Here is a 15834-nt window from a genome sequence, read left to right as displayed (position 1 = left end):
GAAGATAGCAGGGAAATAAGGTGGAAATAGAACTAAAATCTTTGTCTTTACATACTAATTCAGCTACCATAATTATGGTTAAGCGAAGGAAGAGAATTGGAAACATGACTACAGTACACAATTAGACTCTTAATTCCTTCCATTCATAGGAAGCACAACAGTTCACAACTTGCAAACAACAACCTATGATATGTTTGGGAGAAATCTAATTTTTTAATTATTGGCTCTCATATCCAGAATAATTATTGCCTCTTTCAATTCAGAGCAGTTTAACAGTGAGAAAAGAAAGATAGGATATATAATCATAGTTAGAATTTCTTTCTTTAGGTTACTTTTCCTGAAGGGATTTCTGTGTATTTATTTTATCACTCTCCTTATTTCTAGTTGTAGGTATTGCTCTTAAATAATAAACAATTGTTCCAAAAAGTGCAATTCTACCAATTGAACACTAAAGCTCTTTCTATTATTTATAGTGGTATGCACTTAAAGGTGAGCTATCAAAGCCAGCAGAGCTATACTCTCCACCCCCACCCCCCGAAATTACAGTGAAAATTTTGATTTCTGTAAAGCATTTTCTGAAAAATCTAAATTTTATATTTACTTTTCTTTTATATATATAATGTTTTATTTTTATATATACGGTATAAAAGTATTAAATCAATGAGCAGTGTGTCATCTGAGTATCATTAATTTTGATGATAATAATAATAATAATAATAGTGGTAATAATCTTTCATTTAATTATTCAGCAATTTAATACACAATACTAATAATAGTAATATTATTTAGGAATACATAGTAAAATCATCATTCAACTTCTAATCTTTACATCTATGTATTAAATTCAAAATATTGTATAGGAATATGCATAATAATATTTTCCCCCTTTCTAATTTCTGCCTCTATTCTAATTCTTAATAGAACAAACCTTATATTATGAAGTATTATATTTCTATCCATCATCTCTTGTCTGTTTTAGTATTTCAATTCTTGTTGATTTTTTATCATGTGCCCCATATTTCACCCATGGGATTTTGTATCTCCATGCATCATTCATGTTTGATCTAATTATTTCATCTGTCTTTATATCTACCTCTCGCTTCCAGATCTTCAATACGCTTATCAGTGACTCCATCTTCACTTCAGAAATGTATTTCTGTTTAACCAGTTCTATTGATTGATATCTTAATATATGTTGTGTTTGGGCCTGGGCCAGCATTTGCTCCCACAGATGGGAGAGATGTGGCACAAAGTGAGTGCGAAAGCCTGGCTGACAGCCAGGAAGACGTGGCAGACAGCCATGAGGATGAGGCCACTGGTTCAGAGGAGTTGGCATGAGTTCTGATTAAAGCATTCTGACTTACACAAGGCCTCATTTATTACACTGGCGACGAGAGGCGAACGTTCCATGCGGATTCTTACTAAGTATTATAACAGTAAGTGAGGATGTCGGTACAGCTGACCTTTCCCCCCTTCGACCCTCAAGGGGAGACGTGGGACTCATACGTGGCCCGCTTCGATTGTTTTTTAATTTCTAATGGCTATACCAAAATATCAGGGGATCGGAAAAGATCTTATTTCCTCGGGTTTTGTGGCCCAGAGATGTTTGAGACGGCGAGGGCTTTGTTCGCCCCAGTCTCAATACATGAGGTTCCGTGGCAGCAATTTCTGTCTACGCTGCAGGACCATTATGCCCCTGCCCCATCCCGCTGTGCCCGGAGATACAAATTTTACCAGAGGAACCAGGCGGAAGGGGAATCAATCAATGATTTTGTCGCCGCTCTCCGTAGGGCGGCTTTATACTGTGAATTTACAGACCTAAACGACTACTTATTGGACAGATTGGTTTTTGGGGTGAGGGATGGACGCCTCAAGCGGCGTCTCCTGGCCACCCGAGACTTAACTTTTCAAACGGCTCTGGCGGAAGCCCGCACGTTCAAGCTGTCAACCTTGTCTCTCGCAGCCATGGACAGCTCCGTCAATGTCACCAGTAAAGGGCCACCCCTTCCAGACAAGCCCCCGGCTCTGGTAGAGAAGGAGGATTCAAATGCCGGGGAGGAGGAAGAGGTTTGCCGGCTGGCAGCTAACCGCAGCCAGGATCCGCCTGCTGCCCGTCCCCGTCCTCAGTTGTCTCCGTGTTGGGGCTGCGGTGGAAGCCATTTTAGATCAAATTGCCCATTTAGGGATGCGGCTTGCAGGCGATGTGGTGCCCGGGGGCACATTGCGAGGGTCTGCCGTTCCCGCAGATCCCCACCAACCCCGAGGAGGGAGCAGAGGGAGTCCCAGAACTACAACTCTCGTTGGCAAAAGAAATATTCATCGAACCGCCGAGATTAATGTAATACCGTCTACAGTTTCCCGCGTCTAGCAACATCGTATGTCCGGAAGACGTCGAGCGGCACAGAAAAAATTTCTGTTGAAGTTCGCCTGGGGGATGCTTGGTGTTCGATGCAAGTAGACACTGGATCGGCGCATTCTTTGGCTTCGTGGTCTATCTTGAAGCGCTGTTTCCTAGGTTAAGCAAGAATCACCTACGGCCCTGCAGCTCAGTTCTCAAAGACTACCAAGGCTCCTTAATTCCAATTCTGGGGGAGGGTCGTTTTGCAGTCAAATTCAAGTCGTTTGTGGGCAAGTTGCCCTTAATAGTGGTGGATGGACCCTTCTCAAATCTTTTAGGGTTAAACTGGTTTGAATCGTTGGGGTTATCTGTCTCGGGGGTTAATTTGGTTAATGGGGCTTCAGCCTTTGATAAACTAGCTAAGGAGTTTCCCTCAGTTTTCAACGAAGGTTTGGGTTGTTACATGGGAAGCCCTATTTCGTTCAGTCTTGACCCCCAGGTATCGGCAGTGCGGCTGAAAGCCCGCAGGGTTCCAATTCCTCTCCGGCCGAAGGTGGACGCTGAACTGGACCGTCTGATCTCTCAAGGTATACTGGAACCGGTGGACCAAGCGGCGTGGGAGACCCCATTGGTCATTGCCTTCAAAGGGGATGGGGGTATTAGATTATGCGGGGACTATAAATGTTCTGTTTTAGCCCACCACTCTTATCCTTTGCCCGTGGTGCAGCAGCTGCTCCACACGCTGGGAAATGGCAAGGTCTTTGCGAGGCTTGACCTTTCCCAAGCATATCAGCAGCTCCCCGTGGACCCCCAGACCACAGAAGCCCAGGCTATCATTACCCATAGGGGGTTTTTTAGATGTAATCATCTACAGTTTGGGGTCTCCATTGCTCCGGGGATTTTCCAAGGGTTAATGGAACGGTTATTGTATGGGCTCGAGGGAACTGTACCATATTTTGACGACGTCCTGGTGTCGGGGAGTTCCATGGACGAACTATTATCGAGAGTAAGAAAGGTATTAGCTAAATTCCAAGGGGCGGGGTTAAAACTAAAACCAAGGAAGTGTGTGTTTGGGGTCCCGGAGGTCGAGTTTTTAGGATTTAGAGTGGATGGAAAAGGGATACATCCGACCCCGGAGAAAACTCAGGCAATCCAGGATGCCCCCAGGCCCTGGTCGAAGGCCGAGCTCCAGGCATTCTTGGGGCTTTTAAATTTCTATGCGGTTTTTATTCCGCATAAGGCATCAGTGGCCGAACCACTTCACCGGCTGCTGGATACCCGTTCAAGCTGGCACTGGGGTCCAAGGGAGGAAGCCGCGTTTGGGGCGGTCAAGAGAATTCTTTTGTCAAATGATGTTCTGGCTCAGTACTCCCCTGGGTTACCCTTGGTTCTGACTTGCGACGCATCACATTACGGCGTCGGGGCTGTCCTAAGTCACCGGCTGCCAAATGGCTCGGAAGCGCCCATAGCATTCTTTTCTCGGACCCTTGCCCAGGCGGACAGGAACTACGGGCACATTGACAAGGAGGCGTTGGCGCTCATCGCAGGAGTCCGTCGATTCCATGAATACTTATATGGCCGGAGTTTCGAGTTAGTCACAGACCATCAGCCACTCTTAGGTTTATTAGCGGGTAACCGTCAGAGTCCCATTGTTTTATCGCCACGCATGTCTCGATGGATCATTTTCCTGGCCAATTACAATTATACTTTAGTTTATAAACCGGTTCGCCACATAGCCCATGCTGATGCCCTCAGCCGATGCCCCCTGGCCGAATTATTGTCCGATCCCGCCCCGTCCTGCTCAGTATTAGCCTTATCTGAAGGATCTTTAATATTGTCTGCTAGGGATGTGGCCAGGGAGACTGGAAGGGACCGTGTTTTATCCCAGGTTAGGCAGTGGGTGCTGCGGGGATGGCCGAATTCGACCCCCGCCGAGCATCTCGTTCCCTTTTGGCGCTGCAGATCGGAGTTCTCTGTTGAGAAGGGCACAATACTAAGAGGTGAGAGGGTCGTGGTGCCAGGTAGGTTACGGAATCAAGTGCTGGCCATGTTGCACAGGGGTCACCCGGGCATTGTGAGAATGAAGGGATTGGCCCGGGACTATGTGTGGTGGCCGGGTATGGACAGGGAAATAGAGTAGAGAGTGGCCGATTGTATGAGTTGTCAGGAGAGCAGACCGTTTCCCCCTCGGGCAGAGCCATTGGCATGGGAGCCGCCGTCAGGACCCTGGACTAGAGTACACATAGATCTGGCCGGTCCGTTTATGGGCCAAACATTCTTAATTACAGTTGATGCCTATTCCAAGTGGGTAGAGGTGGCCCAGTTAGGGTCCACTCAGGCTCAGACAGTGATAGATTCTTTAAGGGCCCTTTTCGCCACACATGGCCTTCCGGATCTTTTAGTCCCAGACAATGGGCCACAGTTTACCTCGGTTTTGTTTGAGTCCTTCCTAGCATCAGCTGGCATTAGGCATGCCCTTTCTTCGCCTTGGCATCCGGCCAGTAATGGCCAAGCAGAACGGGCAGTTAGGGCTGTTAAGGAGGCTTTGAAGAAAATGCCACAGGGCTCGTGGAAAGAGAAATTGGCGGAAGTGTTGTTGGCCCAACATTCCACTCCGTGTGTGTCCACGGGTAGGACCCCGGCCGAGCTTCTGATGGGTCGGAAATTGAGGATTATTCTGGATAGGTTGCACCCAGGTTACACCATTGGGGTGCAATGGCCTGAACCATCAGTTAGAGGAATACATGTGGGAGACGGGGTGTATGCGCGATCTTATTCCGGGAACAAGACGTGGGAAAAGGGAAACGTTAGCAGGGAATTGGGGCCCCGTTCTTTCGAGGTAATGCTGAAGGATGGCAGAATCTGGCGGAGGCACCTGGATCAGATGCGCCTAGGTAGGAGTGCAGATGTGGAAGAACGGATAGCCGTGGACCAATCCGGAGAAGGGTTCCAGGAACCTCCAAGCGCAGCCTGCAGTGCCGGGGAAGCAACTGCTGGAGCCGGGCGGGAGGCGGAGCTATCCCAAAGTGCTGATTTAAGCCAAGAAGCAGAGGGGTTGGATCCAAGTTCGGCTCGTGTTACGGAGCCACGTCGTTCAGAGAGAGTTTGCCGCAGACCATCTTATTTAAAGGATTATGTGTGTGCGAGCCAAAGGGAAAGGAGTGTTGTGTCTGTCTGTTTAGTAACAGGCGGCCGCTAGGAGTCTTGCGAGCCGGGGCTATCCAGGGTGCTGATTGGCGCGCGTTCCCTGGATACATAGTAAGCGGGAAGTTTCTCTAAGGTTAATTGGTTGCTGCCTCAGGCAGCTTGGTGTATAAAAGCCTCTGTAATGTTTTTTTCCTTAAGCCTGTACCTGCCAGCCTGGCATGAGTTCTGATTAAAGCATTCTGACTTACCCGAGGCCTCATTTATTACAAAACGTATAAAAGGGAACAGAGGCACAAGGCAAACTGTGGCTGTTTTTCTGTGTTACTTTATGGTTCCTGCTCTGAAGTTTCTGTTCTGTGCCTTTGGATTTCAAACCAACCTTTTCAGGCACGTGTGAGGTGAAACCTGGGACTTGCTGTTTGCTCTAAAGATTCAAAGGACTCCTGAAACATTTCTGCTCCATGCAGGTTGTCTTTGTTTGCTTTTTCCTGTGTTTTGTATTTGGCTGAATTACGCCTTGCACAATCATTATTTCCTGACACTAAGGACTGTTTTGGTTAACTCTTTTTTGTTTGTTTAATACAAGTTTGCTGATTAGAAGAGAACGTGTGTGTTTGATTTCTTTTCCTTGGACTGTTATGAATTGCCTGAGCCCAGTCAGGCAGAACAATATATAATCTGCCTGATCTGTTTTTATTATCTATTTCTTCTTGTTGTCTTCTTATTTCATTTGTTATTTTATCTGCTCTATCCTTTCCTCTTTTCTTCCTATTATCTCCTCTATTTCCTGGGTTTCTTGTTCATTTTTTATTGTCATTTGCTGAGAGTTTTCTGGACTCCCAACTATATCCCAACTTTGAAATATTTATATGCTGAGACATATGGGACACTGTTGCCTTCCCACTGAAGATTTACTTATTTATCTACTCGCATTTGCATGCTTTCAAATTGCTTGGTGGGCAGGAGCTGGGACAAGAAATGGGATCTCACCCCATTGCATGGTATTCGGGTCTCGAACCCAGTCTGTCAACTATTCTGCTAACAAGCTCAGCATTTTTAATCACTGAGCCATTACATCCCTTGATATACAACCCTTTCTAGGATACTTGAGGCATTAGGTTTCACATTTAATTAACCAAGTGAAATAGATATAATGCAAACTTTTGACAGGGAATCAGCGATAGCTTTGACATTTCACCATCTACTTGCTCACTTATAGCATTTCTGATTTTTCTCACAAGATCTGATATACATAAAAGGTTACTTTGATTAATGAAGCATGAATTCTGCCAAGTATGTACACTGCTAAACTGGCAAAAACAAATTCAAACAAAAATACTATACATGGACACCAGCTCCCCAGAAATGTCAATATCAACAATGTACAAGTAACAGGATAAAGGGTTATGCTATATAATATCTAAATGCTTCTGTAGTCTTTTAAAGAAACTAACCTCTGTAGTTTTTTTTAAAGAAACTAACTTCTCCTGTCCCAATTAAATTCATCAATGCCTCTTTAACTTTGGAGAATATGGCAATTTAGTGCAAAAATTTAAACATGCAATGCATGTTTAAGAAAATTACCTTTGCAAGGTGCCTTCCAATTGCTGAATAACTATATTTTTCACACTTCTGAAATACTTTGTATGCAGTCTTGTAGAAAATATGTGTATGTAATACATTAAAATATCTATTTAGTTGAGTTTCAATTTTAATCACTGCAGTTTTAAACACTAATGTAATCCATATATATTTATAAGAGTTTCATACTTGTAGGAATGTCTCTATAGATTATCAACAGATTACCAGTGATTGAGGCAACTATAAAATGCTGCATTAAGTTCTCCAAATTGCTAGTCCAAGTCATAAACTAGTACTACATAACTTTATGCATAACTCTTATTCCTGGTCAGATGAACATGAAATGCTACACACTTATACTGTAAAGTAGATGTTTTGTTCAATGTTTTTTCTTGTAAGAGAAATTCAATCTTCAAAAACATAATAAATGAAATAATTCTAGTAGCCTTGGCCAATATTGGCAGAAAATAATAAATGGACTTTGTAACAGAACTTTTCCTTTCATCCAATTTATATAATAAATTCTGTGGAGCACATTCATCTGGAAACAGAGCTTTGAATCTGTCAAGATAATTTTGTTTATCTACATTTCCTAGATCAACAAATAACCCTTCTTTCCAGAATATTCTTCAAAGGGATGGAGGAGACCATCACTTTCTTTGGTTTCACAGATATGAAATTTGCATTATAATTCCTATTGCAGCAGAGGCGGAGTAACGACGCAGACACCGAGCTGGATTTAAAACTGGGTCATTTTTATTAAATAAAATTAATCAATATTTAATTAATTTAATTCAACCTAACATGGACCCACAGAGGTCAACTAAATTACTTCTGGGGCGGAAATGACGTCAGAAAAACCTCCAGGGCAACTATGGGCATAGCTCCATGCTGATCCGGGTGAAGGGGCAGCGCCCTCACCTGGATCCCAGCCATGCCATGCATGTGGGAGGTCTCGCTGTCCAACCCCGTAAAGGTGATTGAAATGGGCGAGACCCAAAGGCAGGTTCTCCCCAAATTGCACAGATCGAATTAAAGGCACCATGAGCCCTTGGAGAGAATCTGCCAATCATTCCCAAGATGCCCAATGGAGAATACGCAGTTGCTAAACACCTTCCAATTTCCGCCCCTAACCTGCCAACCGAATGACCAAAGGTAAGCCAATTAGCACTAATTGGGGAGCGAAGCACCCCCTAACCATCCATCCCGCACCGCAGTGTGGAATAGGTGAAAAAATGGTCGCAGAAAAATACTGAAAACCGCCAAAAATTCCTATTCGGCCCCCTAAGGGCGACCCTGGTAGCACACTGAAAGATAGGGAGGGTGGGCGGGTGTTCACCTGCTCGCTGTCAGGGGCGAAAAGGAAGCCCCAAGCCTGCGCAGCTCCTTTTATAGGGCTGGCAGGCTCCGCCCCTGGCAACGTCATCAGCAATGGCCGATGACCAGGCATGGCCGGGATCTCGCAAAATCTCGTGAGATCCCGGCCACAAAATGACGGCCATGCCAGAAGATCGCGTCTCCCTGGCCCTGCAGCAAATCCGGGCCTGTGGTAAGTCGCTGGCCAAGCATTTTAGTGGAATACCTATTTTACTGGAATACTTTCTCCTTTGTCATGATTAGGTTTCTTAAGAGAAAAAGTATCCTGTTGTTTTATTAAAAAGCCCAGGTTGTTATTAGCAAGCTGGAAGCAATTACAGGGTCTCTGGGAAGCTTTAATCAAGTCTTGCGTGCTGATTGAGATGTAATGGGGCAAAGTAAGAAAACAACCAAATTACAAAATAAAATTCTATGAGTTCTTTCCAAACCCTTATTTCATCCACTTATATTGTATAATTATATAGCCAGTGCACAACATGGTTTATGTATGCTTTAGTCTATCTGTAAATATTTTAATAATTTAAGTATGTTTTGTGCATGACTAATTTATATATTTATTATTCATGTTTATAGTAATGTTTTTAATTGTACATGATAAACTAATCTGCCTTGGCTTTGTATTTATTTATTATCTTTGCCACAACTTTTTTCTTAATATTTTGGTAGTTTGCATTTATTTCTTGCATTTTAAAAGACATTAGAAACATAGTTGGGTAAAGCCTAAACTTAACACATATTTGAAATTTCTAGGAAACCCTAGAAATAGCAAATTATGCGAAGCAATTTATGGTTTGTGTTTGTCACCGTTACTATGGAAAAGTTTTCACATTCTGCTGAGCTAAAATTGATTTATGCCTTTATCTTTTGATTAGAAGTAACCACCTTTATTATAAGAAAAATATTAAAATCCATATCAGGGTAATAAAACTTCATCTTGCAAATTCAAAGATCACAGACCCAACTCCCTAAAAACTGGAGGCCAAAAATTGTAGCCAACTTTTTCCAACGACTTATTATTTATTATAGCCAAATTTCCTTTGGTTGTCTCTCCTTCCACCCAAAAGGACTTTAAATGAGTAAGTTTCCAACTGCAGAGAAAAAATCAGCCAGAGTTTTGCATTATACATTATACATTATTCCCAGTCATCCAGGTCATAGCTGTCGCAAAGGTGCTTTTTCAAGAGGTAACTGGACTCTCTCTCTGGTTTTTCTTTGAAGACATTTCCTTTCTTATGTAAGAAGATTTTTCAGCTCTGACTGGATGGTGGGCTGTCAAACTCCTGGTCTTTGGTCTGGATGCATCACACAATGCAACACCCACACATGGTTTAGCGAAGGGGGGGGAGGAAATCCTGATATGTCATGTGATGCTGCTGTAATGATGTGAGTTTGACACCCCTGTTTTTGGCCACCTGGAGGTTTATCTGTGTTATCAGGGTCACCCAAGTAGTGCAAATGGGTATGGAACCTTCTTGGAACAGTTGAAAGGACTGTGTTGTATCCCTTCCCCTCTGCTGAAAGAAAGAGCAATTCAAAATCATAATTGCAGTATTATATACATTTGCATTATTTTTGCCATTGTTTTCACTACAATCACACAGAATTTGATTACTGACCTGGTGACAGTATGGTTGGAATCTTAAAATATCAAGATTGGAATAATGGATATTCTTCAGTCCTTCCTGGAAAGTATTTTAGCAGGATATTATGTAATCAATGCAAATGTGTAAAAATTGCAGTAAAACAATATATGTTGGATGACTTCTGTGTAAGCTATACATAATACGTAGTTTAATATTTCAATTTAAGCTATATATGTAGATTGTTCTGAGTTCGGGTTTTGCCCCATGTAATATTTTGAGTGTCTATGCGACGTTTCAGTGAAATCACATTCACCATCATCAGGCTGAAGTTGTAAGCTTCGTGCTGTTGTAAATATGGAATTCCATATTTACAACAGCACGAAGCTTGAAACTTCAGCCTGATGATGGTGAATGTGATTTCACCGAAACGTCGCATAGACACTCAAAATATTACACGGGGCAAAACCCGAACTCAGAACAATCTACATACATATACCCGTGAAAATCTACGAAAACATATATATATATATATATACACACACACACACACACACACACACACAAATACATACACATATATTAGCTAACAACTTCATCCTGATGATGGTGAATGTGATTTCACCGAAACGTCGCAGACATATCTTGACGTTGCAGATTTAGAACTGAAAGTCCAAGTGCTAAATATAATGTAGTAGAATGTGATTTCACCGAAACGTCGCAGACATATATTGACGTTGCAGATTTAGAACTGAAAGTCCAAGTGCTAAATATAATGTAGTAGAATTATATCAAGACAACTGTATTCAAGACAATTGTTATTGTACTTTCAATTACAAACACTAGAAGAGCCAATTTCACAAATCTTGTTTCTGATACAAAAGCCATTTTTAAAATAGCAAATCAAAGTATTTTACTAATTGTTATTTGGTTAGAAAGATTTACATCTGTTTTAAAATCCATTTTGGAAATTACTTATTGGGGGTCTTCAAAATGAATTAAATATGCCATTATGAAGCACTGACATTTGCTTTTACAGATTCAGTAACAACAGCTTCTGGGCCACTGCTTGTCGAAGTTGCCAAAACCGCTGGTTCTGCTCTGGGCGTTGCACTATCTACCTCAATGTGTTGCAGCAAGCAAGTCATTGTCATAGATAAAATAAAATCTGCAAGTATAGCAGATAGGTGAGTTGTAGTGCATCCTGTCATTCACCTGTATATATATCATATGGAAGTATAATCTGGCACTCAGAAGAGCAATTTACATGTTAAGACTTTGGATAGCAGAATCATCAGAAAGAACCAAATTGTAAACAGATAATGTTTATAAACTCAAAAATTCAGCTCCAAAAATGCTTTCCCTCAGTAAAGTTGTTCATCCCCAAATATCTGCTAAATCCTTAATGCTACATTTTATTTAAAAAAAATTCCCCCAACTATTTTGTTGAGTTTAATTTGCGTTCCTTTCAATCTGTACAATTCTTTGGTGTCTCTAGACCAGGGGTCCCCAAACTTTTTACACAGGGGGCCAGTTCACTATCCCTAGGACTGTTGGAGGGCCGGACTATAAAAAAAACTATGAACAGATTCCTATGCGCACTGCACATACCTTATTTCTTTGTCTCTCTCTCTCTCACTCTTTCTCTCTCTTGCTTTCTTTCTCTCTCTCTCTCTTGCTCTCTCTCTCTCTTGCTTTCTTTCTGTCTCTTGCTCTCTCTGTCTCTTTCTCACTCTCTCTCTTGCTATCTCTCTTCCTCCCTCCCTCCCTTTCTCTCTCCCTCTCTCTCTCCCCCTTCCTTCCCTCCCTCCCTTCCCTCCTTCCTCTCTTCTCTTTCCCTCGCTCTTTTTCCATTCTCTTTCCCTTTTCTTTCTTTCTCTCCATTTCTCTCTCTCTCTCTTTTCCCTCTTTCACCCTCCATCTTCTCTCCCTGCAGAGGACTCGCCCGACAAGCCTCCACCCTCCGACCCCGGACTCCCATTCAATCCCCATTCAGAAAACGGGAGCTAGTAACTCAAAGAGGAGGAGGAGGCGTGTGTGTGTGTGTGTGTTGTGCCCAGCTCGGCTTTCAGCAAGCCTTACTTTACCTCGGGTGAGATGAGATTGAGGGGGACGTTCTCACTGCTTTTCCAGTGTGGCCTTGGAAAAGACCCACGGGCCAGATAAAGGGCCTCAGCGGGCCACATGTGGCCCGCGGGCCGTAGTTTGGAGACCACTGCTCTAGACTCTGGAGAGTTCTGGGAATTATAGTCAGGTTACCGTAGTTACCTACCTGTTCTAGACAAAGTGGCAGAAAGGGTAACCAAAATATTTTTTTATAAGCACATTGAAGAAAAATCTTACCAAACAAAAATCAGGATGGATTGCATAAAGGTGATATATCTGTCTTATAATCTAATAAAGAAAAATTATGAAAGAAATAACTGTAAAACAGTAAAAATCATTGTAGACTGTTTTGAAATGTTTTCCTTTTTTCCATAGATGTGGTGCATTACATATAGGTGATCATATTCTGTCTATTGATGGTACTAGCATGGAATACTGTACTTTGGCTGAAGCAACACAATTTTTGGCTAATACTTCTGACAATGTCAAACTAGAGATCCTTCCCCATCATCAGACACGTCTTGCACTTAAAGGACCAGAACATGGTAGGATGACTATATTTCTATTATGTTTATTGAATAATTTCACTTGTTTGAGTTCATTGGACCTTGCTTGGAATAAATGTGCTTCAGATGAATAGAATTTAATAATGAGGCAAAATCAGTTAGGAGAGTGGCTTTAATTAGGTGAGAGAAGTACTGAAGACTTGCCCAAAGTTTGCATATAATTTTATTTTTATAGGTGTCTATCATGAAGAGGTGTTTCACTCTATATTGTTTCAACTACCTTATTTATTGTTATATGCAATGGAGAGGGGCGGCATACAAACAAACAAATAAATAAATAAATAGTTCTGTGCATACTTAATATTCCTCTGAGTATAGATCATTTTCAGCCAATATAAGACTGGCTAATATTTAGGACTTGGCTAATGGGACTGGTTGATTCGAAGCAAAAATTAAATTCGCTGAAACAAAATTTTATGTTATTCTGTTAATGGCACGCGTCATCACCAAACTGACGTCTACCATTGCTGGTTGGCTGAAATCTCGGCCAATCAGCTTTGCCATTGCAATAAGTTTGCCCGGCAATGGTGGTACAGCAAAATTTCAGCCAATCAGCGTTGTCATTGCAAACATTTCGCCCGACAATACTGATGGACAGAAATCTCAGCCAATCAGTGTTGTTTGCTCAGCGTGCTTTGCTTTGAAACTTTTGGAGCTGTTTGTTGGAGCTGTTTGTTGGAGCTGCTTGTTGGAGCTGTTTGTTGGAGCTGCTTCTTGGAGCTGTTTCTTGGAGATGTTTCTTGGAGATGTTTCTTGGAGATGTTTCTTGGAGATGTGTCTTGGAGATGTTTCTTGGAGATGTTTCTTGGAGCTGTTGGAACTTGTGAAGACTTCTTGGAAGATGGCTCCTAAACGTTGCATGCGGAGTGGAGGCGGCAACGCTAAAAAGAGCAGGAAGATGCTGACAATTAAGGAGAAGATTGAACTTTTGGACATGCTGAAAGCGGGACGTTCTAATGTAGATGTTGGTCGGCATTATGGGATCAACGAATCGACTGTGCGATACATTCGGAAAGACGAAAAGAAGATAAGGCAAACTTCTCTGATAACATTCAACAAGGCTGCAAAAAGAATGGTGATGCCTAGAAACAAACGCCTTATGAAGATGGAAGCTGCTTTGTCCGTGTGGGTACAAGACTGCTGCAAAAAGAGCATTGCTTTGGATACAAACACCATAAGGACAAAGGCACAGCAATTGTACAACCGTCTTGCAGACACAGAAGGAGGCGATGCAGATGAGGGAAACCCAGGTGAGGGCTGGGGTTTTTTATTCTGTCATTATTTAAGTGCTTTTTAAGGAAGGAGGGAGGGAAGGAGGGAAGGAAGGAGGGAAGGAGGGAGGGAGGGAAGGAGGGAGGGAGGGAAGGAGGGAGGGAGGGAAGGAGGGTATGAAGGAAGGAGGGAAGGAGGGAGGGAGGGAGGGAAGGAAGGAGGGAAGGAGGGAGGGAGGGAAGGAAGGAGGGAGGGAAGGAAGGAGGGAGGGAGGGAAGGAAGGAGGGATGGAAGGAAGGAAGGAAGGAAGGAGGGAAGGAAGGAAGGAGGGAGGGAAGGAAGGAAGGAAGGAAGGAAGGACTGTATGCTTTCATTCAAGTCACTTCTCTCTCCCTTTCCTGTCATTCTCTGTAGATGAAGGTGCTGGTGACTCTGAAGACCCCCAGCCATCAACATCTTCTGCTTCTTCAGCCCCAGCCACATTCACAGCAAGCAAAGGGTGGTTTGAGAAATTTCAACGGCGCTATGGCCTGAAGAGTGTGTCATTGCATGGAGAAGCTGCCTCAGCAGATACAGGTGCAGCCGAAAACTTTGTCCAGCACACGTTTAAAGATCTAATTGCAGAAGGGGGCTACCTTCCAGAACAGGTGTTCAACATGGACGAAACAGGCCTGTTCTGGAAGAGGATGCCTTCACGGACTTTCTTGATGCAAGATGAAGCCAAAGCCCCTGGCTTTAAGGCCATGAAAGATAGAGTGACTTTGATCATGTGTGGGAATGCAGCAGGCTTTTTGATGAAGCCAGGGCTAATTTATAAGTCACAAAATCCAAGAGCACTCAAGAACAGAAATAAGAATGCATTGCCAGTGTACTGGATGCATAATCCTAAAGCATGGATTACAAAACCCCTCACGCGGGACTGGTTTCATCAGTGCTTCATCCCACAGGTGAAGGATTATTTGGCTGCCAAAGGACTCAATTTCAAAGTGCTTCTCCTAATGGACAATGCTGGAGGCCATGATGACCTGGCACATGAACATGATGGGGTGCAAGTCGAATTCTTGCCACCAAACACCACATCGCTTATCCAGCCGATGGATCAAGGTGTTATCCACGCATTTAAGGCACTGTACACGCGCAATTCTCTTGGAAGCATCGTGGAAGCAATGGATGCTGATGAAAACTTCACATTGAAGGCCTACTGGCGTCAGTACACAATTGCATCTTGTCTGAAGAACATTCAGAATGCCTTAATGGATATGAAGTCACAGACAATGAATGCCTGCTGGAGGAAATTGTGGCCAGAAGTGGTGCATGATTACAGGGGATTTGTTCCCGAAGAAATTCAAGATGCTGCAGTCCAGAACTCTGTGAAGCTGGCACAGGCACTGGGTGGAGAAGGCTTCGTTGACAGGACACCAGAGGAAGTCAATGGTTTGCTTGATGAGCATGGCCTACCGCTGACAGACAGAGATCTGGAGGAGCTGACCAGGTCAGCGAGTGAAGAAGATGAGGAAGAGGAAGCTGAAGAAGCTGAGGAAGAAGAAGATGTTGGCCTAACGCTTGAGCGGCTTGCAGAACTGAACAGAGCTGCTGCAAATGTACAACGCATAGTGAAACTTTGGGATCCCAACATGACTCGCTCTATACAATTTAAGGCCTCCCTTGACAACACCTTTGCACCATACAGAGCCATGTTAGCCCAGAAAAAGAAAATGCGCCAACAACTGCCCATAACTATGTTTGTCACAAAAACCATGAGGTCTGTCACACCATCACCTGCAGCGTCCATTGTAGACATGGTGATAGAAGAAGATCCCGATTTATCCTAGTTATGCTAACCCCCCCAAAAAATGTAAAAATGTAAATAAATATTGTTATTGTTTCTATCAGGATGACTAAGTGTGTTATTCAATGTGTACAGTAC

General features: G+C 43.1%; 1 protein-coding gene across 4 annotated transcripts in view; it reads left to right on the top strand.

Annotated features, from left to right (window-relative positions):
* The window catches only part of GRIP1 (glutamate receptor interacting protein 1), a 585000-nt gene that overhangs the window by 513267 nt on the left and 55899 nt on the right, over positions 1-15834 (top strand). For all 4 annotated transcript variants that reach the window (XM_070755655.1, XM_070755656.1, XM_070755657.1 and 1 more), the window contains 2 exons: positions 11063-11210; positions 12505-12674. In XM_070755655.1, coding sequence (XP_070611756.1) covers positions 11063-11210; positions 12505-12674 — 318 coding nt within the window. The remainder of the gene's footprint in view (positions 1-11062; positions 11211-12504; positions 12675-15834) is intronic.

The sequence above is a fragment of the Erythrolamprus reginae genome, chromosome 6, assembly GCF_031021105.1.
Source record: "Erythrolamprus reginae isolate rEryReg1 chromosome 6, rEryReg1.hap1, whole genome shotgun sequence".
In the NCBI taxonomy this organism is placed as follows: domain Eukaryota; kingdom Metazoa; phylum Chordata; class Lepidosauria; order Squamata; family Dipsadidae; genus Erythrolamprus; species Erythrolamprus reginae.
The sequence above is the reverse complement of the archived record's forward strand: the minus strand, read 5'-3'. Positions and strand labels throughout refer to the sequence as shown.